The following is a 22113-nucleotide window of genomic DNA, read 5'->3' on the forward strand; positions in this document are numbered from 1 at the left end:
CCCTACCCAGCCCTCCATACAGTTTTGCAACCCCGATGGGGCCCTCGGGCCAAAAAGTTTGCCCACCCCTGGTCTAGATAATACTTAGTCCTGCCATAAGAGCAGGGAACTGGACTAGATGACCGCTCGAGATCCCTTCCAGTTCTATGATTCTATGGTACATTTTCCCCCAATGCAGATACAGCCAAAGTGATTAGAGAACAAATTGTATTTGTACTTGACAGCACTGCCATGTAATCAGTCCACTGTCTCCTCTGTTTCTGTGGGTCTTTTGAAACAGCAACAGGAGAAGGAAAAATGTTTTGAAAAACAGAAAAATGACTGTAAAACCACAACAATTTACAGGGAGCTGCGGAGAAGGGAGGGGCCGCTGTATTACCTGAAGCTACTCTGAACTCATTCTTAAGCTGACTGGATACCTAGTTCCTGATGTTCCTTTCATTCAAATATATTTAAACAAGAGACAACAGCCAATTTGAAACAAGGTGGCCATTGATTCCATTGTGCAAACGCTAACAGACGTATTGGAGCATAACCTTTCATGAGTGAATACCCACTTCGTCAGACGCATGTCTATAAGGTGCCACAGGACTCTTTGTCGCTTTTTACGGATCCAGACTAACACGGCTACCCCTCGGATCCTTGACATTGTGCAAAGGCTGCTTTGTGTGTCCCATTGTGACAATATCATGTGCCAAGCCGTTTGCACTCTCCGCTCCCGTGTGGCACTGAGCGTCCCGCAGAGCGCCTGTTGTTCCCGTGGGAGAGCAGCAGAAACTTTTGTTGCAAGCGGCATTGCCATGGTGAAAGCCAGGGCTCCCTGGAGCCGGGATCAGAACAACCTGCCTTCCTGTGCCTATCCCCAGCGCACGGGGCGATGCGCTGGAAGTGGCTCCTTACCTCAGGGCATAGCAAGAGTCCGCTGTAAAGCCAACTCCCATAACTCCCCCTTCCCCCGGGAGCTGCCCCTTTCCGCCTGCCAACAGGAGCCGCCTTGCCTTGCCAGGACAGCTTCCCCCGGCCCGGAGCCGGTGCGCTCACCAGACCGTACGGGGAACAGTATCGCTTCCCCGCTGGGGCTAGCCAGGCGCTGACGGGATGGCTGGAGGGGGGCAGCGCCCTGCGCTTACCTCGGCGGCGGGGATGCGGAACGCCTGGCCGATCTGCTCGTACAGCTCCCGCACGCTGGCGAAGCCCCCGACGCGGCCGGTGGGGCTGCCGTGCGCCAGCTGCGCGTGGAAGAGCAGCGGGGCCCCGGGCTGGGCAGGAGCGGGCGGCGCGGCCGCAGCATCGCCTCCCCCGCGGGCCGCAGCCGCCTCCTCGCTCTCCACCAGCTTGGAGGTCTCCTTGGACTTGCCTTTCTTCTTGCCCGGCAGCCGCAGAGGCATGGTGCGCGCCCCAGCCGCCTCCCCGCAGCCGCCGCCGCCTGCCCGGGCTGGGGAACCTGCTGCTCCCCCCGGGCTGGACTCTGCCCCTGCCTCGGGCGCGCACTGAGACTGCCGGCTGGCACACCCATCCCCGGCCGCCAGGTGATGGCAGCCGCCGGCCAATGGCAGCCGCGCTCCCTGCCCCGGGCAGCGCCCTCGGCCCCTCCCCTGCTCAGGCCCAGGGCAAGCCCAGCGGGAGCAGCCTGGCCCAGCGCCCGGCGCCGCAGCGCGCCCCTGAGTGCGGGCTACACAGCCAGGGCCTTGCGCCTGCCTAGGGCAGCCGCAGCTGTGTAAAGGAATCCCGCCTTTAAGGACGTTGCAGGGGCGGGAATGAAGTTGTTAGGGCTGGGTTGTAGGGCCCTGCTCCAGCTCCCGCTCCCAGCCATGCGCTGCCTTGCGGGCACTAGTACAAGAACCATTGGAGTCGGTGCAGCAAGGGCCAGCGCAGTGATCTGCCCCACCTTTGGGACAATGGTGATCTGTCACTGACAGAGCCAGAATACCTGTCCCCTCCCTCGCTGTATGATACGAGGGAGGGGGCCCCGCAAGGAAGGGGGCCCCTAAAAGTGGCAAAAAAAATGTAAGGTATAACTAGGTAAGTGACATTTATTGACACTATTGCACAATCCATGTCGGTTTTACTGACAAAACCCTGAAGTCATTATGATACATCATAATGCTATTGGCTACATCAGTTGTCTGTCGGTCAGTTTCGAATTTTAGTTGGACCCATTCAGAGAATGTGTATTTGCGTTCATAATGGCGGTCGGCGGATAAATGTTATTAATTTAGTTGTTTAATTTTTTATCATTTGAAACTATTCATTTCCAACGCAGAAGCATGCTTTGTGATGTCTAAGAGAACGTATAAGAGCAGAGCTAGTAAACGAAAGGCAGCAAAAGATGCCGAGAAGGAACTTGAGAAAATTCCAAAGTTGTCAACGTATTTTGCGCTGCAATCCAACGTACAGGTACAGGCACATGAAATGGACTTTGCTAGCAGCGACGAATCGTATCCAGAAGTATCCAGAAGTGCTTCAAGTGAGGTCGAAGGTGAAGCCAGTTGTTCTACCAAACAAACTGTGACAGATATTCCAGCTGCTGCCGGGAAAGAAGTATCTGAATCTGAACCACTGACTGATGATCCAGGAGATTGGCCATCTATAATATCGGACAGGCAAGTGTGTGACATTGTTGCACGTGGCCCACCGCAGCAGAATGAAAGTTACGAATTTCCATTTAACGAGGAAAGACGGAGGTTCACAAATACTCATTTCTATCGAACCATGGCAAATGGCGAGAAAATAAGACGTTCATGGTTAATGTACTCAGTTCAGAAAGATGCCATTTTTTGTTTTTGTTGTAAATTATTTGGCACTGGCGACATACCACTACGTCATGGAACATCTGCTTGGAAAACACTGTCAAAAAGACTTCAGCAGCATGAAACAGGCAAAGGTCATCAAGACTGTATGGTGAAATGGTTTGACCTTCGGTCAGGCATAGTAAACTGTACATCTATTGACCAACTCGAATTGCAGGCTTTTCTGAAAGAAAGAGATTTCTGGAGAAATGTTGTCAAACGCATGGTTGATGTTGTTATTTTCTTGTCCGAAAGAAACTTGGCATTTTGAGGAAGTAATGAAAAGCTCGGCGATCCTTCGAATGGCAACTTTTTGGGACTGTTTGAATTGCTTGCAAAGTATGATACTGTCCTCAGCGAACTTTTACAGAGGATTAAGAAGGCAGAGACACATGTTCAGTACCTCAGTCCACAGATCCAAAATGAGCTGATTCAACTTGTTGCCAGTAACATTCAAGAGGCCAACATAGCGCAGCTTAAAAAAGCAAAATATTATTCAGTTATTTTGGACTGTACTCCCGACGTGTCACATGAAGAACAGATGTCTGTGGTGTTACGCTTTGTTGAATGCAACGGTGAAGATGATGTCAATATTCGTGAAGCGTTTGTTGGTTTTCTTAATGTTCATGATACAACTGGCGAGGGCTTATTGGAAGCATTTCTTGAAAAGGCAAACAACTTAGGAATAGACATTGCTGACATGAGAGGCCAAGCTTATGATAACGGCGCAAATATGAGAGGAAAGAATAAAGGAGTTCAAGCCCGCATGCTAGAAATAAATGACCTTGCCTTGTATGTACCATGTGGAGCTCACACTTGGAATCTTGTGATCTCAGACGTGGCAAAGTCATCGAAATATGCCGTTGACTTTTTCGGTCTGATTAACAGAATATACGTTATCTTTTCTTCTTCACCTTCATGTTGGGATATACTTCAAGAACATATGCCAATATCTGTTATAGGGTTATCGGACACTCGTTGGGAGTCGAGAATTGATGCTGTGAAGCCATTGCGTTATCACCTTGAAGAATTGTGCAATGCTTTGTCATCTTTGCGAGAATATGCGCTTGAAAAGAAAGATGGCAATACAGCAACAGAAGCCAGTGCACTTTTAGACCATGTTACTACATGGCCTTTTGTTCTGACTGTGTACACGTGGTACGATATACTATTTCACGTCAATAAAACCAGCAAATTAATTCAGTCACCAGATGTGTCAATTGACGTACTGCAGGCAGAAGTTGGTGCTACAAAGAAGTTTTTGGAAGACTATTGAAATACAGGATATATCTCTGTAGTCACAAATGCACGTGAAATAGCAGAGCATATGGGTATTGAGTAGCTGTTTCCAGAAACCAGGGTGCGACGTAAGAAGAAAATGTTTGATTACGAATGTGCTGATGATTCGAGTCGTCTTTCTGCTGAAGAAAAATTCAAATCGCAGTTCTTTCTTGTTCTCACTGATCAGGCCATATCTTCTGTTTCGTTGCAGTTTAACCAACTCGTGGAGTGGTATAAGTTGTTTGGATTTCTGTACAACGCTAACAGCCTGAAGCAGTGTCACACAGAAAATGAACTGGAGAATCACAGCAAAAATTTTGAAAGAAAAATGGGAGACATTGATGCCAACAAACTCATAATGGAATTTAATAGTTTTATTTATGTCATCGAGAAAGAGAGAGGACTTGTCACGGCAAACAATTTTTTAACATACATATACAAGAACAGCCTTCAGGAGATATATCCGAATCTTTGCATTTGCATCAGAATTCTTCTGACCACACCAGTTACGTCGCTGGTGCTGAAAGGAGCTTCAGCAGAATGAAACTGATCAAGAATATCCTGCGCTCAACCATGACAGATGACAGGCTTTCTGCGCTTGCAGTTATCTCAATCGAAAACAAGATTGCCAGATCTCTGGACTATGACGCATTGATTAACTAATTTGTGGAGAACAAGGCTCGAAAGAAGCGCTTTGCGTAAATACGGAATACATGTACACTGTGGGCCTATGTATACATAATATGAATCCTGTATATTGTATAAAATAAATACCGCATTCCAGTTTCTGCATTGTAAGGGGCCCCGCCCGGGCATATGTTCGGAGGGGGCCACGTTCTTTGTTGCTACGGCCCTTGCTGTATCCCCTTCACCGAGGAGTAAGTTACAACAGGTCATTTGCAGTAGAGGACACAGATGTGCAGGAAAAGCACAGATACAAATAGGAAGAATGGAGGGTGGCTGACATGAGGAGAACTCAGAATAAGGGGATGAAATCAGGAAAGAGAACATGAACGCTAGATATCATTCATAAATAAGACTTCCGGTCAAAGATCTGTTATAGTATTAAAGTTTCCAAAAGGAAGCAATGTAAAGCTTCTTTGCTTGGGATATTTAAAACAAGACTGCATTGTTAAAACATAGTCAATGTACAAAAAAAATATAATCACAATTCTGCAGTGGCTGAAGGATGGACCATAGCTTGTTATAATGAAGGTTTTTTCCATCCCTACATTCTGAAGCCACGATTAAACTGTACAGTATATCAAGCCAGTTAGCCAAGTGCTTGTGGTTCCCATTTCAAAAGCAAGCTACTAAATATTGATCAAAATAGATCTGTATCCAGGATACCATAAGACAAAAAATAGCGCAGAAAAGGATTCTTACCAATCCTCATTTATATAAAGTAATTCAACCGCAACTGTATGTAATGTGGCTATAATTCTTTCAAAGGTCACTACCCCTAACTTCTTAAGCAAAGCTTTAGAGGCTTTTTAATGGCACCTGTTCCTTACCAACAATGGAATTAAAACCTTAAATTTATACATAATTTAAGAATATATTATCCAATATTTTTACCAAGACAAAAAGTTAACCTTCATTATTTATACAATGGGTTTGTTGAGTGCAATAAAATGTGCTAGAAAGTATCGATTTTATACATTCCTCCAGTATAAAAAGTGTTTTTTCTTTCATTTACACCAGAATAACTCCAACTTCAATGGAGTTACTCCTGATTTACACTGGTGTAAGGGACTCTCGTCCCAAGGGTGCACAACAGTGGAACACATGCAGCAGCATCCCACACTCCATGGCAATTCTCAGTGTAAGATAACGTGGAGAGGCAGCATTAGCTTACACCAGTTCCCCCAGCACTCAGTAACCACCTGCCTCCCCACCCCTGAGGGAAAACAGGATAACTGGGAAGTGGCAGCACCCATAGCCAGGTGCACATAAGGAAGTGGTTACACAGGATCTCTATACAGATGACATCCAGAGGTAGCAGATCTTAGAAGAGATACATATTGTTGGTGCTAAATCCTTTGCCAGTTCCATGGGGACAAACAACAATCCCCGATGGCATGCTCAGTCAGAAACTCCGTGCTGGGCTGTCCTGCAATGGCTCAAAAATGGGAGTGCCAACCTTAGGGCAGACTGTTAAGAAGCAGGGCACAAACCCCAAATTGGTTGAGAGTTCTATAGACTTAGATTTCACCAACCAATTAAGTGTAAACTCCTCAAGCACTAACAGCCTTAAAATGGAGTCACAAACAGTCCCCTTGGATATCCTGATCTCTCTTGCCACCCAGGTGAGCCTACATTTGTGATAGATGGTCCCTTACACCAAAGATCACAGCAATGTTCAGGTTACTCCCAGTCCCAAAGGACTGGTCACTTACCACAGGTCAGTTGTAACTTGTCTTTTGTGTGAGAGCTAACACTTGTAACCAATTCTATAATAAACTAACTAAAGATTTATTAACTAGGAAAAGGAAATAAGAGTTATTTACAAGGTTTAAAGCAGGTAAATGTATATACACATAAATGAGTTCCAGTCTGAAGTTTCAAAAAGTAATAGAAGCTTCTATAATAAGCAAGCTCTATATGTCCTTTAGGGCTAAGCACTGGAGATCTTTTTCTTATACCAAGTAATCCTTGTCCCCCAGAGTTGAAGCAACATAAAAACCCTCCTTTTTGGGGGGTTTTATTCCCTTCTGCCATTCTGCTTTGAGCTACAGACTCAGCTGATTGGAGAAAATCACTTGCAGGACTCATCTTCATGGGCGGAGGTGAGTAAACAACAAAGTCTTTTGTCCTCTTTAATGTTCCACTCTAGTCTGTCTGGTGTGGATGGGCCTTCCCTGTCAACACCTTATGCCCAAATAAATCTGTTAATCTTTAAGGTGCCACCAGACTCCTTGTTGTTTTTGTAGTTACAGACTAACACGGCTACCCCCTGATACTTAACACCTTATGCTGGAGATCAGCACTTTACACTAGTTAATGTCTCTCTCCTGTCTAATGATATCCAGTTACAGAAGCTTACAGTGAAAACACTCAAATATTACTTTATAATATGGCATACAGATGTTGTGAGATTAATGCATGTAGCAACTTACAACCATTCCAGAAAGTTAAAACACATAATTCTAGTACCAATTTTAACAATACTAACACACAGGTGAGCCAGACTTATTTCAGCTATGTATTTGTCAGTATTCAAATGAGACATGGGTACTTTAGAATGAGCTGGCACCTGGTATGCCAACATCACACTTTACAACTCATATCTCATGGCGTTTCCACTCCCTTGCAGGGGAATAACCCATATAGGGGCCAATTTGTCCCTGAGCAATTTGCATTTTTGACACACTATAAAATGAAAAGATTCAACTCTATCAGATTTTTAAAAAGTGAAACAATTTGGATCCTACCTGACTAGTATGTAATACATTTCATTGGAGATTCTGTTCAAATAAGCATTCAGCAAGCTGTACACTATATATTCTTGAAACTTTTGATTTCAAAACTAAGTGCTCTCATTAATTTTCTAGTACTTCCCAGTAATCAAAAATACCACAAGATAAATCAAGAGCTCTATTTTGATACTTCTCTTTCCAGTCCTGACTGAAACCAGAAAGTGCAGAGGCAGACACTTCTTTTCCTTTCTTCTTTCTAATTAAAGCTGATTTTTTTAAAAACAAAAATAGTTTGGATTCCTTTTTATATTTTTTTTATCTGAACCACTATGACAGTCTGAAGCTAGGGAACCTTGAAATTACATTGATTATTAAACATCCCTTTCTTTAGTCCATTTTTTAATACTTGAGATCCTATACAAGGGATGTCTAAGCACTGTATTACCACAAAATTTAGCACATTAACTAAATTCTCTTCCACTGCTCTCCTCCTTCCATTACACTAATCCTCCTTCCCTTTCCATAATTTCACATTCTCCTCCTTGTTCTGTATAAAAATACACTTTCTATAACAAATTATAATTTAAGAATTTGGAACGAGAAATAATTAGAAAAATTCAGTTGAGTCCAGTTATAGGCTGATAATTAGCTGTTCTATTGTTGTAATTGATAGGAACCTTCTGCCCTTTTCTACACCATTCCCAAATCACTTGAGTGATGTGCATGCACTGCTCATGATTTGGCAATGCTGTTTGATAAATTTTGCATGTGTGGCCTTGGATGTGTCTGGCAGTTCCTCTCTAGAGTTCCCTCCTTATTCAAACATTCTCACTCCAGCCCCCTCCCACCCCCCCACTCTTCTTCAGGCTTTCCCTGACACCTGTCCATCCCTATAACCCTTCAAGCTCCATTCAGGAATACTACAACTTGGAGGCCCTGGGCTTCAAAGGAGCAGCCTTGAATATGCAACCAGGACATGCACTGAAGACAAAAGTAAATGAAATGAATCACGGTCATGATGAGTGTGCACAAAGAGATATGGTGGAAAGGTGAGAGAGAGGCAATTATTGGGAAACCTTGAAAATACTGGGGGAGCAAGAAAGCAATGACCTAGAGGTGCTTGTATCACAGCTTTGTCACAGGCAGAAGGAGGAATGCCAATAGGAGGGGAATGAGTGCATCTAATATCAAAGGAACGGTGCTCTACACATGCAAAAGGATGTCAGGTTGCTGCTCTGGAACATAGCTGCAACTGGCTAACACTAAGGGTATGTCTACTCTGCAATTAAAACCACACGGCTTGCCCATGCCAGCTGATTCAGGCTCGTGGCACTGGGCCTGCAAAGCTCTTTAATTGTGGTGTAGACATTTGGGCTTGCCCTGGTACCCGGGCTCTAGGACTCTGTGAGGTGGGAGGGTCCCGGAGCTTGGACTGAAGTCTGAGCTGGAACTTCTACACGGCAATCAGCTGGTTTGCGGCGTTCAGGAGGCAGGGGAGGGAGGGAGGAGGCTGCGCGGCAGGTCCTCGCTCCTCCTCCCAGCTTCCTGAATGCCACAAGAGAGCTGATTGCAGCAGGCAGGAGGCGGGGGGAGCAGGGGGAAGGCGCTGATCTGGAGGGTCCACCAGCGGGTGGGAGGTGAGGGGGGGGCGTAGGGGAGCTGATAGGGGGGCTGCCAGCCTGTTTAATACCTGTATTAAATTGCTTGTTTAAAATTGTTTAAAATTTATATAATGTCTTTTGTCTGGCCCCCCCAAAAAAAATTCCCTGGAACCTAATCCCCCCCCATTTACTTTAATTCTTATGGGGAAATTGGATTCGCTTAACATCGTTTTGCTTAAAGTTGCATTTTTCAGAAACATAACTACAACGTTAAGTGAGGAGTTACTGTACTTGAAAAATAAAGTACTGCTCAATACATGTGAAAAGCTAGCAGAAACTGGCCCCTGGAGATTTATTTTCATCTTTGCATACACTGTTGCAAATGTTAAGTTGGCAAAGTTATAAAGTGTGAGGTGTGATGTAAATCAGGTGGGATGAAGTGGAGAAGGATTAAATGATTGTGGAGAATAATCTAGATCTTTTAACAATTAATTTCCAGACATTGGGATGTTTGGGTTTTTTAATGGGGTGGAATTTTTGTAAAGTAATATTTTATAAGGAATTAGCTGGACTCCATTGGAACTCACTTTTATCCTTACCTCTTACTGACTGAGGTGAGGGGGGAAGTTGTTTGTACTTTATGAGCACCAAAAGTTTAAATCAGGGGTCTCAAAGTTCCGGCCTGCGGGCCATCTGCAGCCCGAGAACCTCCCCACTGCGGCCAGGTCCGTCCCTAGCTATTCTGGGGCCCTACACAGCCCCCCCCATGGGGGTGTGGGGCCCCACGCCTCCGCTGGGGTGGGGGGGCGGCTGGCTTGGGGGGCAGAGGGGAAACACCTCCCAGCACTTACCGGCAGCGCGGCTGGGGCCGGCTCCCTGCAATTCTCACCACCGGTGAGTGCAGGTCCGGCCCTGCTGCACTCTTCAGGGGAGCGGGGGCGGAGCAGGGGCGGGAAGAGGCGGGGCTTGGGCAGGGAAGGGGCAGGGCTTTGGGGAAGGGGTGGAGTGGGGGTGGGGCTGGGGCGGACCAAGGGCAGGAGGAGGCAAGGCTGGGGCAGAGCTGGGGCGGGGGCCATAGGGAAGAGCCAGAGCAGGGGCTGGAGCAGCACGCAGCTGCGCAGGGCACCAGGAAATTTGGTACCCCAAGTTTTCTGGTGCCCTATACAGCTGTGTACTTTGCGTATGGGTAAGGATGGCCCGGACTGCAGCCTACTGAGGAAAGACACAGGCAGACACGCTGCTGGCAATGTCTGGTGCAGGCGCAGCCCCCCGCAGCTCCCATTGGCTGGGGGAGAGGGACAGAGATACCATCACTAGTGGCCGGGCAGAGTCAGCCATGGAGGCAGCAACACTTTTTTCCACAATGAACAGGAGCGCCGCCAGCTTTTCTGACGCCCGAGGCAGTGGAAGGTCCCACCCTGAAATGCCGCCCCCCACAGAGGCGACAGAAGGTCCCACCGCCGAAAAAACACCGCGGTTGCCGCCCCCCAAATTGTAGTGCCCTAGGCGACTGCCTAGGTCGCCTAATGGGTTGCGCCAGCCCTGACAATGAATATAAACAAGTCAAAATACCAAACACAAACTGATGCACACCTTGCTGCAATCCTGAAGATTTCAACTGCTCAGTCACTGAGGCCAAACATCAACAAACTGACAGAACTGAAGCGTTGCCAGGTTCTGGCAAACACTAAAAGCTCTCTGGCAGGCAAAGAATTGCATAATGTTGTATGACAATTTTATTATTTATAAGAAATTCGAAATAAAAAATACAATATGAACGTTTTCTTTTCTGAACACCATCTTCAGTGACATTATTGGAACTCTGGGAGGATTCGAGGACTGGCACTGGCTCTAAGTTAAATTGAGTTTGAGACCACTGGTTTAAATCAAAGGTCAACAAAAGAGGAGCCCTGCTCTGACAAATCTTGTGAAATCTATGAAAGTAGGGCTTTGCCTTGCAAGACTTTAACAAGAGGTACGAGTGGAGAATTATACCTGGATAAAACTAAGTGCGTTTCTGCTTTTCCTTGTCTTTCACACACACACACACACACACACACACTCACTCTCTCTCTCTCTATTACAGATTTTTCCCAGTCTCCAGAACCTGATCTCTTGCACCTCATTCATTTCTCCATCCCAATGAGTTCCCTCTCACTACATCTGCCTTTTTCCATGCTCTCCTTCACTATGGTGATGCTATCTTTGGCCACAGCCATGCTGTCCTTGGTCAATGTCACCATCTCCTGGGAGAGCTGCATTTCTTTCTCCCTCTGGGTCTTCCTCTGAGCCAGCCAGGTTTTTCGCTATGAATGCCATAGGTTCTGAAAACAGTTTGTCCTGAATCTTCCTTTATCTCCCCCTCAGGTTGCCCAGCCTGTCAGCAGTAGATAGAGTCCCTGTCCTTGATGGTCTGGCTGTTACTGGTGCTGAGGTGAGACTAAGGGAAAAAAAGAAATTGTTTATAGTTCACATCCCAGACAAGTCATGATTGCTTTTAGTATTATGTATATGTGACCTTACCTCCCTGAAACTCTTCCCATTCTTGCAGGAACTTCAGAGACAGTCAGGGGTCTGTGTGTATGGAAGGTGCCAGGTGCATTTGGATTTCAGTCAGGGCCGGCTCCAGGCACCATCTTGCCAAGCAGGTGCTTGGGGCAGCCACTCCAGAGAGGGGTGGCAGGTCCAGCTATTCGGCGGCAATTCGGCGGATGGTCCCTCACTCCCACTCGGAGCGAAGGACCTCCCGCTGAATTGCCGCCGCAGATCGCGATCGCGGCTTTTATTTTATTTTATTTTTTTCTGCTGCTTGGGGCAAAAACCCTGGAGCCAGCCTTGATTTCAGTCTACTGTATTTGCATTCATGCTGTCAGGGATGGGGGGTGGTTGATGCTATATGTTTCAGGTTTCTTTTTTCATCTTTGTTTGTGAGGTGGAGGTGCTACTGTGGTGTCAGAGGTGTAAGGCAGAGATAATAAGGGGCAAGCTGGATAGCAATTCCCTCTACATTCCCTTTAGACTGTCCACACTCTCAATAACCTTTCGCTGAGGCTGGTCACTAGGAGACAGAAAATGGTCTCATTCAAAAAGGCAAAGGGCAGATCAGGGAGATATGTTGTGAAGCTATTCTATTCACCAGGATGGTCCCCCAAGAAGCGCTGCAGGAGTGGACGGGACTTACAAGCTATACGGGGGATGGGTGGCCCGCCTGAGCATCCCTATAACATGAGAAACAAAATCAAGCTGTTTTTCAGTGTTAAGTTCTGCTATATCTCCCCTGCAGACACAGGGAAAGTGAAGAGAAAAATAGGTAGGAACTTACAGTGATTGTCAGATACTATGAAAGTTACAGCCATTTGTACCTCAGCATGGAACAGTATTGTTTGTGCCTTGACTGGGCATGCAATGGGCAGATATATCTCATGAAAACTAACCAAATTTATTTTCCTGTAAGCACTGTTTCAATAAACTGTTGAATTTCGCACAAATGAATGCTTTTGGTTTTCATATCTACCACAGGACAGGATGAAGAGGACCAATGGTACAGACTGCAACTGCGCCATATTGAAGCAAAATGGCGGACCGGAAAGACGGGGCCTTCTAGCTCACATCTGCAACAATAATAAATTCTAAAAATAAATACTTACATGCCATCTCCTACAGGAGATTTGACTCTTTGGCCTTGGCCCAGGTTTTTACTAGGAGTCGGGCTTAGCTGAAGCAGAACAGAAATCAGTGTTTGTTGTATCAGGGCAGAACTGGGGCTGGCTTTCCAGTTGGCTGTCATCAGAGTCCTGAGTCACAAAAAGATCCTAGCTCAGGGGCAGCTCTTCTCTGGAAGCCTCCTGCTTACCCTCTGATAAGCAAACCTAGTCCACTTTGCAAGAGGATTCCAGAGTTCCCAATAAATGTGGACTTAGTGCAAGTAATGGGTTGTATTGTGTGGACATGTGGTCAAACTGGATTAACTTGATTTGATCTGGTTTAAAACCCCCATGTAGTCAAGCCCCATGAAAGGGGTTGTCAGAAGCTAGGCAGCTGGTAGTGGGGAGCCACCTATCCATTTCACTCCTGGCTAGCTTAGGAGAGGGGCTTAGGCATCTAAGTCACTCACTTGGTACATGTGGCTGACAAGCTAGAGATAGGGATCTTCAGCCATGAACCTTCTCCCAGACTTCAGTACCTAAGCCAGCTCAGCTACTTAGAGATTTTTTCAGCTTCTAAGGCATGGGCTACCTACCTACCTCCAGCTCAAGCTCTGTATCTCCCTCACGCTCACCCTACATTACCCTGAACTCCTGGCTGTCTTTGTGCAGGTGCTGTCACTCCACCTATTGGTAGCCTACATCTGGCCCTCCTTCTGCAGGGTCTGACTGGTACTAGGTCTTAGATGTGCTCAAAGTGCACTTATGGGATCAGGCCCTGCTGTCGAGATAGATGTTTCTGTACCTAGTTTTAAAAATCGGTTTTAGGGTCTCCAGAGCTTTGGTTTGAGATAGGGCTCCAAGCAACATGTTAGCTTTAGGGTCACAGCAGCACTTACGCAGAAATGTAGGCACCTGAAGGACTTGAGCAGTTGGGTGAGGGTGTTTGAGGAGTCACCCGAACTTTGGCTTTGAAAATTTCAGTGGTACCTGCATGGTCGAATTAGGCACCTATCTGCCTCTTTAAGTGCCTAAATTCCTTTAGGAATCTGGCCCTAAGTCCTATTGACTTTCAATGAGATATAAGCACCTAAGGGCTTCTTTACACTTATAGCTGCACCACTATAGCACTTCAGCGTAGATGCTACCTATGCCAAAGGGAGAATCCTCCCATTGGTTTATGTAGGTAATCCACCTTCTCAAGAGATGGTAGAATTCTTCTGTCAACCTAGTGCTGTCTACAAAGGGACTTAGGTTGGTTTAACTTTTCACACCCCTGACCGACACAGTTAAACCCATCTAACTTTCTAGTGTAGACTAGGCCTTAGTCCCTTCTGGAAAAAAAAAATGGAACTCCGCCAGATTTTTAAAAAAGGATTTAGGCACCTAAACCAGCAGCAAGGTTCCGAGAAGAATTTTCACGAGTTCCCAGGTGCCTGACTCCTATTGATTTCAATGGGAGTGAGGCATCTAGATGCTTTTGAAAATCCCATTAGGCACCTGGCTGCTGGTTTAGGCACCTAAATCCCTTAACATATCTAGTCCTTAGGCACTTTTGAAAGTTTTATCTGTTATCTATACAAAGTGTCTAATTCCTTTTTGAATCCTGCTAAACTCATCTCCTCACCAATAGTAGTGGCAATGTGTTCCACAGGCTGGCTGCATTCTGTGAAAAAAATATTCCCTCCATAGAGAAAACTGTAAAATGTTTCAAAATGATGTGGCAGCTTTTTCTGTACTTTAAGTTTTACACCACATTCAGAAATGGTGAAATAAAAGAACTAAGTTTTCTGTATGTGTAAGTATACACTATTAGCAACTACTATGGAATTCTACTAATTCAGGCCTGCTACTCTTACCTGAAGTTGGATATTGAAAAATATCTGCAGTTATTCTAAGTATTGTAGCTACTTAGATTATGGGTATCCAAGACTTGGTTTCAAATGCTCAGCCTCATTTGCTCTTCACAGAGTTTATGGCATGTGGTTATGGCAAAAAAATAAAAAAAAGTTAAAAACAAGTTTATTAAAAAACACATGAGAAATGCCATACAGAACATACTGAAACTGGAAATCTTTTAAATGCATAAACACAATATGGATAACAATAGGCATAAGCAGTAGGTAGTAGTTAATTTTAAAACTTTTTTTCCCTTTGTAGTATCACTCCAGCTACTGTTCAGGTTCCCTGTTTGTTCAGGACTGCAAATGAATATGATTTACACTATCAAACATGTCAACTGTATGAAAGAGAAACTGTAGTTAAAAAATTGACAGTATCTTGTAGGAATGCGTTCCTTTGAAAAATTGGAGTGGGATTCTTCTGTGCTAGGGCTCATTAAAAAAAGGCTAACTAAATTAACTCCAATTCTCATAATCCACCCTTCTATAGAAAATCATTTATCTGACGTTGCTAAACACCCTGTTATAACCTAAATTACCCAGAGCAGGTAACTAGTAGATTTCCACAGGTAAAAGAATGACTGCAAACAAGAGTATTTTCTTCTTATAAAGAAAAATAAATCTTCCCTTAAGAATGTCATTATTAAAGCACTGTGGCACGTTTTTAAAACCTAAGTTATGAAAGTAAGTCTGCAAGGCAATTATATGACCAAAACCATACTGCAACCAAGGGAACCAGCCCTATAGCATGTTATAATACTAGACTCAATTAGTGAGGGCTATCTCCTTCCCCTACATATGTTTTTTCACCTTAAGGGCTAGGTAACTCATGTTTCTATTCACAAAGGAACTTATCCAAGCTCACTGAATTGACGGAAAGACTTCCATCGGCTTAAATGAGCTTTGGATCAGGCCCAAAAAGTTTCCTCAGAATCCTTTAGCTGGGAGCTGGGCTTTGTCCCTTCTCTCTTATGGAAGTGGTAGATGGTTCAGCCCTTGAACTCTACAGATGTCCTGAGATATGCATGATCTTGAAATGTGTGAGTAAGCCAAGCGCCTTTATTTACACTGTTCCATGGGCAACCATGGGTAGCCATGACAGCATGGCTCCTTCTGGAGCCAAAATACCATGTTGTCCTGAAATCCATCCCTAGGGAATGGGTGTTACCACCGATTAGTAGTATTCCCCAGGTGGATTTCTGAAGGGAGCATGTCACAGAGTGGCTACACCTGTACTCCTTTCCCCAGAGCCATGTGTTCTCCCCTAATGCTTCAGGGCAGTCCTCACAAAATCTGGGGCAGCTGGGAGCAGGCTCACGCTCTTTTGTGGGTTCAGAAGCTCTACAAACAGATTTAGCCTTTGCTTTGTGAAATGGAAGGTAGCATGTGGGCCTTCATATCTAAATGGTGTCAGTTAATGCTTTAGTCTCTTTAAATATCTGGCTATTACATGAGCGTATTTCTACTATGAATTCTGATTTCTGATATTAGTGGGTAGCATCACATAGATAATCTAGAGATACATGAAATAAAGTACTTGGATGCTCAAGTACTTTATTAGAAATATGTGCATTGAGTTTTTGCAAAATGATTACATTTTACAGGTAAGCAAAATACTGAATAAACTCTCTGATTAGGAAGATCTAAAGTAATATACAGTGAGTGGTTTTCCCTGTATGTTTTACTGCAAGAGTCACCCGTGTGACTTGTATTTAACCATTCTCTTCTCATGCAGCATTACAGTATTCTCTCCCTCCACCCCACAAAAAGAAAATGAATATTCCACAAATGGATATAGATTGCACTTTTACAGCATGAATTTGCCAGTCTTCTGCATTTTCAGTGTCCTGCTGAAACAGTGTTAACACAGACCATTCCTTTATGAAACAGGAAGATTTCTCCTAAGTACTTCTTTTGATGCTGGAGGTATATTGTCTGGGAAATTTACTTCAAATTCTATAATTAAGTCGCCACGTTGGTCGGGATTTTTGGGAAATGGCAATCCATATCCTATAATTCTTCTCCTCATCCCAGGCTTTACAACCTCATTTATTGTCATAGGTATGGTTCTTCCTTCTATTGTTGGCACGGTGACCGAGCTGCCACATAAAGCCTAAAACAAATAGTTCATATCATGAGAAAGAGGCAACCATCAAAAGCTTATTTGTATTGAAATCTGAATTTTCAGATTACAGAATTAGAAAAAGCTGATATTGTGACTACATGGTTTATTTTGCATAACTGAAGAGAACTGTCAAAACCGAAAGACAATAACTTATGTTGCTCCCTTTAAAAGGGGACGCTTGCTTTATTACCAATGTATCTCCAATATCAAACCAGTTATCAGTGCCCTAGAATGACATCTGAAGCAGTCATGAAAGGGTTTACTCCCTGGTGCCGCATCCTAAACTTCAGCAGATAACGCAGTGATTGGTACAACCAGAACAAATGCGCTCAGTACTCTCACTGTCTTCTGCTCATGAATTTGTACCAAACAAGCAGCATCTCTGCTGTCATTAGAAATTCAGAGTCCTAGCTCTACTGTGCTTAGCGCAGGGCCGGCTCCAGCATTTCTGCCGCCCCAAGCAAAAAAAAACAAAAAAAAGCCGCGATCGGCAGCGGCAGTTCAGCGGCAGGTCCTTCGCTCCTAGAGGGAGCGAGGGACCTGCCACTCCCGAATTGCCGCAGGTGTCGCCCCTTTCCCTTGGCCGCCCCAAGCACCTGCTTGTTAAGCTGGTGCCTGGAGCCGGCCCTGGCTTAGCGTTACATAGAGTATACATTTATTTAAAGACTCTTGCAACACTTGTTTTGCTCATAATTTGCTTTTTAAAATTATTTTAGGGGTAGTATCTGACATTTAAATTGAATCTTTTTGATAGAGCTGGGCAAAACATTTTTGGCTAAGATTTTGGGGGTGAGGGGGAGGGAGAAATGCATTTTTCAGTGTCCCAAAACAGTTTGCAAATTTGGATTGAATTCAATTAATAGTTTTGGCCAAGAAAAAAACCCTCAAACAATTTGAAATGTTTCATTTTGTAATGGTATTTTGAATTCAAATTTGGCCAACTAAAAAAAAAAAAAAAGCAGAGGAGGTGGGGTTGGAAAACCACCTGAAATGGCTGACTCAAAACATTTTGTTTTGAATTGATCAGAATGTTTTTGTCAATTCAAAATGAACATTTTGAAAAAAGAAAAAAAAAAGGTTTTGGTTTTAAATTAAATGGGATTTTCTCTTCCCTCCTGGATTTTTTGGTTTGATCGCCAAACCAAAAAAAAAAATCCATTATTTGTTCAGTCTGCTATCAATCTTCAAAGTGTCTTTTTACATGCACATTTGTGATGTTCAAATTAAAGCAAATACTAAAATACAAACCAAGGATTTACCTTCTCTATATCATCAAGATATAATTTCTTGGCAAAAACAAAAACAAACTAAGCACTTTGTTTTTTAACAGAGATAATTCCCACTAATCTCCTGTTTTATCTAAATATTTATACATTTATCACTGGACTTCTGGCCTGCAAGGATTGCTTTTGTTTTCCACCTACTCTGCGTACTTAATGTGTGCTGACAAAAGTCAGTGTTATTTGGACTCAGTAGCAGAATTATGATATTTGTGCAGAAACCACATTACCCATCCTGTCATTACATACTGCTTTTCCTCTTGTATTATGTGATTCATCTCATGAAAAAGCATTTAAAACGTTTGTTTGTTTTTTTTGAAAGTTCAGAATACAGGCATACTTTCTTTGCATGTCCTCTGCACATCACTTGAGATTAGTTTATTCTCATCATTCCTTAATGCTACATTTTTAAAAATACAGACTTGATTCATTTTGGAGAGAATCAATTCCTTTAATTGTCTTCAAACACTAAAGAAAACACTCTGCAATCCCTTATTTTTGCTTCTGAAAGCAAAACTACTTTGGTCTTTGGAATGCATCTAAAAAAAATGTTATGAACTCATTTTTATCATCCCATATAACTTCCATAACAACACCTGCTCACAATTTATCCTAATGAAATCCATCTCTATATATTCTAAAAGTACACTTTTAGAAACGTGTGACATGAAAGATATTTTGCAAGTTTGCTAAATTAAACTCCATTGGTGAACTGTGAAAATATTCTAGACATGAGTTCTAGATGCTTTTTACTCCAGAAATGATAAGGACGATATATCATAGCAGAAAGGAGTCCATTACACTGGATGCATTCATTATTACTCCAACCCAATCTGCATTTACATATAGAAAGCTACTGTACTTAGTACTAAAACTTAGAAAAATGGCAAATATGTTCTACTTTCCTTTCCCACAGATCATCCTGTTTGCTGCCATAGACAAAACTTAACAATATATGATGCAGACCCCAGTAAAAAAGCCAGTGATTCTGGTACAGATAACTATGTACTATATTTAGTTTGATTAAATTGTATTAGCTAGAGAACTGGAGTGCGGAATTATGATAATTGCTACAGATTTGTTTTCTGCAGTGTAGCCACAATACCATGCGAAGACAATTTGTTTTTATATTTCAGTTGCGCTATCAACTAACAAGAAACTTACCTCCCGCAAACTGATTTTAACAGGATAGATAATATTTGAACCATCTCTCTTGAAGAGTGAGTGACTTTTGTCTTTAATGACAAAAATAATATCGGCTGGGATAGTGTTGGGTGTTTCATCACCTTCTTTTGGGAAAGTGATTTTGGTACCTTCTTTCCACCCTCTCTTGATCTCAATGGTGAGGATTTTGTCCTCTGTTCGGACACTTCTGCCATCTGGGTTCAGCCTTTTTCGGGAAATTCTCATCCTTTTTGTGCAGCCATGATATATCTCTTCCAATGATACTTTAAGTTCATGGCTAATTGGGGGATCTTGTTTACGACGAGGCTGGCTACCAACTGTATTCCTCTCTCTTGGAAATCCATTCATGCTAAAACTAGTGAAGGATCCAAAAGGATCTCCATCCACTTCCATGTCTTCAGTGTCTCTGCCACCAGGCATTCTTCTCCCAAAGAAGATCTCAAAAGGATTTGTGCCACCAAAAAATGCTGCGAATGTGGCATGTGGGTCACCATGGAAAGAGTATCGAAAGGTGCCACCCTGTCCATCGGGTCCTCCAGCTCCTCCTTTCAACCCTAATTGGGACATATGGACAAGGTTAAGAAAGTCCATACTAGTTTTCAATCCTGGTACTTATTAACAACATAAAGAGTAAAATACATTTTTGTCTTGAGTCATAAACAAATACTGGAAGAACTTATAGTAGTTTAACAACTGCACAAATATAGTAAGCAGAGATTGAAGGGCTCCTCTTTAAAGAGACCTCACCCTATTTGCCAGTGAGTGCAGAGTAGCAACTACTCATCATCATGCAACCGGGAGTAATTTTGTAGATTTAGAATTGTTTCCTAAAAAAAGCTGCCCTATCAGAAGCAAATCCATTTAATAATTTGTCACTCATCTGAATGATTGGATTTTAATTAACATTTTAATAGTGGGCTGAAAATGATGAGTGTTCTCTGTCTGCATGATCTTAAAGAACATATTCCCATGTAATTTTTTTCACTAAGGATCTGCTCAATGGGACTAGGGTTAAGCCCTTCAAGGCCACTATAGGTATGGAATATATAAAGTTGTATTATATTTAAAGCTTTGAATACGCTCCGTTTCTAAACAGACTAGGCCAATTTCTATGCTCTTGAGATCAATGGGATTGCACAGGGTGTTACTCAGACAGACTGGGTCAAATTCTGTGCTATTTTAGGAAACTACCATAAATCAACAGCTAGCCATAAAGCACACTGGTACGAATGGATAACAGAAAGTATAATCCCTTCTATTGTTTTGGAAACAGGACTTCACCAAGTCTGAGACAATGGAAACACTGTGTTTTGCTTTGTTTCTTTGGGTGGGTGGGGGGTATAATCTGGAAGTGGAGAGGAAAGAGAAAGTTGAAAGGGGTGCAGCACACCAGAAAAGTGAGGCCACATTTTTGTTTATTAAAAGCTATTTTCCATCAATAGCAACACAGCATTAAAACCTCCCAGAAACAGTAAATGTTACATTTGTACTATGTGGCAGAGAAACCTATCATAGAAACCTTGACTTTCAAAAATTCTGATTTCTTTGGGTGCTTGATTTCTCAACTTTAATGCTGCATTAACTAGTTTTTGTATTTAATTTCCTTGAAGTTTTCAAAGTCAAACAATAGTAAAAGGAAAATAGCTAAAAGGCACATTCCTTTATTAGTTATAAATTTTAAGTTGTGTTTATCAAATACTCCAGGCTAGTGGTTCTTGACCTTTTCCAGACTGCATCCGCATGTTACAAACAGAAAAAGCTTTGCGACAGCCCCACTCCCATCTAGCAATGAAGAAAGGGAAGTGTTTGTGACCCCCTGAAACTTTTTTGGGGGCGGAGACTGTGACCCCCAGTTTGAGAACCCATGCTCTAGGTACATTATAAGAATTAAAAAGAGACTTTAGAGGTAAAGAAGCTTTGCTATCTCTAACCACCAATCTCATCCTATCACTTCCTTAGTAAAAATTCCTACTCTCCACTCCTCTTCCCAGGCCATCCAAGATTATGCTCCCCTGCAAAAAAACAAAACAAAAAAACCCATCCTCATCTCTAGGAGTCCTTTAAAGTTCAGTCTCCTTTCTCAACTAATTGACTACTTTTTCTCTTTCTCTTCTTCATATTGTTGTTCCCATCCAGGGCCGGCTCCAGCTTTTCTGCCACCCGAAGCGGCAAAAAAATAATAATAAAAAGACGAGCAGCGGCACTTCGGCAGCAGCTCAATCGCGCCACTTCTTCGGTGACAATTTGGCGGCGGGTCCTCCCTCTCTTCCTCTTCGGCGGCAGCTCGAAGAGGAAGAGAGGGAATGAGGGACCTGCCCCCAAATTCCCGCCAAGACCCGGACGTGCCGCCCCGATACCGGACGGAGTGCTGCCCCTTTGAATTGGCCGCCCCAAGCACCAGCTTCCAACGCTGGTGCCTGGAGCCGGCCCTGCCCCATTCTTCCCAGTGTGAGATCTTCCTTCTACTTCCTTCAGGTGACAGTTTTCTCATGCCCTGCTTACACTCACCACAATCCCCAGCACCCACCCAGTTACCTTCTACCTCTACTCTGGCTCCAGACCATACCTCACTCAACAAACAATTATTTTCTACCTCCCTTTCCTGGCTAATGACCTCCATCTACTTCTTCTTACTGGCTAATTCCCTCCCCCACTCTCGCCGTGACACCAGAATGCCTCCTCAGACCTTAAGGAGGTCTTCGGTTCTAAATACTTAATCATCTCAGCGACACTTAACCACTAAGCTGCCTCATAGGATTAAGGTAGCTCAGCACTATACACAACCATTTTCCGTCTAAGGCCCTTACGTAGTTATGAATTTAGTTTTATGCTAAAGCAGTTCAGCATGCATCCTACTTTCTAATCCATATTAGAGACAGATCTTTTTT

The 22113-nt window shown here is 43.6% G+C and overlaps 2 protein-coding genes across 4 annotated transcripts in view; both read right to left on the minus strand.

The window, feature by feature from the left end:
* GIPC2 (GIPC PDZ domain containing family member 2) overlaps positions 1-1550 on the minus strand; it is a 60327-nt gene extending 58777 nt beyond the window's left edge. Inside the window, exon 1 of one of the 2 annotated variants that reach the window (XM_054038256.1) lies at positions 1358-1550. In XM_054038256.1, coding sequence (XP_053894231.1) covers positions 1358-1516 — 159 coding nt within the window. In that variant the 5' untranslated portion in view covers positions 1517-1550. Of the gene's footprint in view, positions 1-1130 lie in introns of both variants that reach the window. The other variant, XM_054038255.1, reaches the window with a different exon arrangement.
* A 13189-nt stretch (positions 1551-14739) lies between these two features.
* DNAJB4 (DnaJ heat shock protein family (Hsp40) member B4) overlaps positions 14740-22113 on the minus strand; it is a 40910-nt gene continuing 33536 nt past the window's right edge. For both annotated transcript variants that reach the window (XM_054037755.1, XM_054037756.1), the window contains exons 3-4: positions 19205-19779; positions 14740-16748 (exon numbers count right to left, since the gene is read on the minus strand). In XM_054037755.1, coding sequence (XP_053893730.1) covers positions 16515-16748; positions 19205-19779 — 809 coding nt within the window. In that variant the 3' untranslated portion in view covers positions 14740-16514. The remainder of the gene's footprint in view (positions 16749-19204; positions 19780-22113) is intronic.

The sequence above is a fragment of the Malaclemys terrapin genome, chromosome 8 (genome assembly GCF_027887155.1).
Source record: "Malaclemys terrapin pileata isolate rMalTer1 chromosome 8, rMalTer1.hap1, whole genome shotgun sequence".
Taxonomy (NCBI): Eukaryota; Metazoa; Chordata; order Testudines; family Emydidae; genus Malaclemys; species Malaclemys terrapin.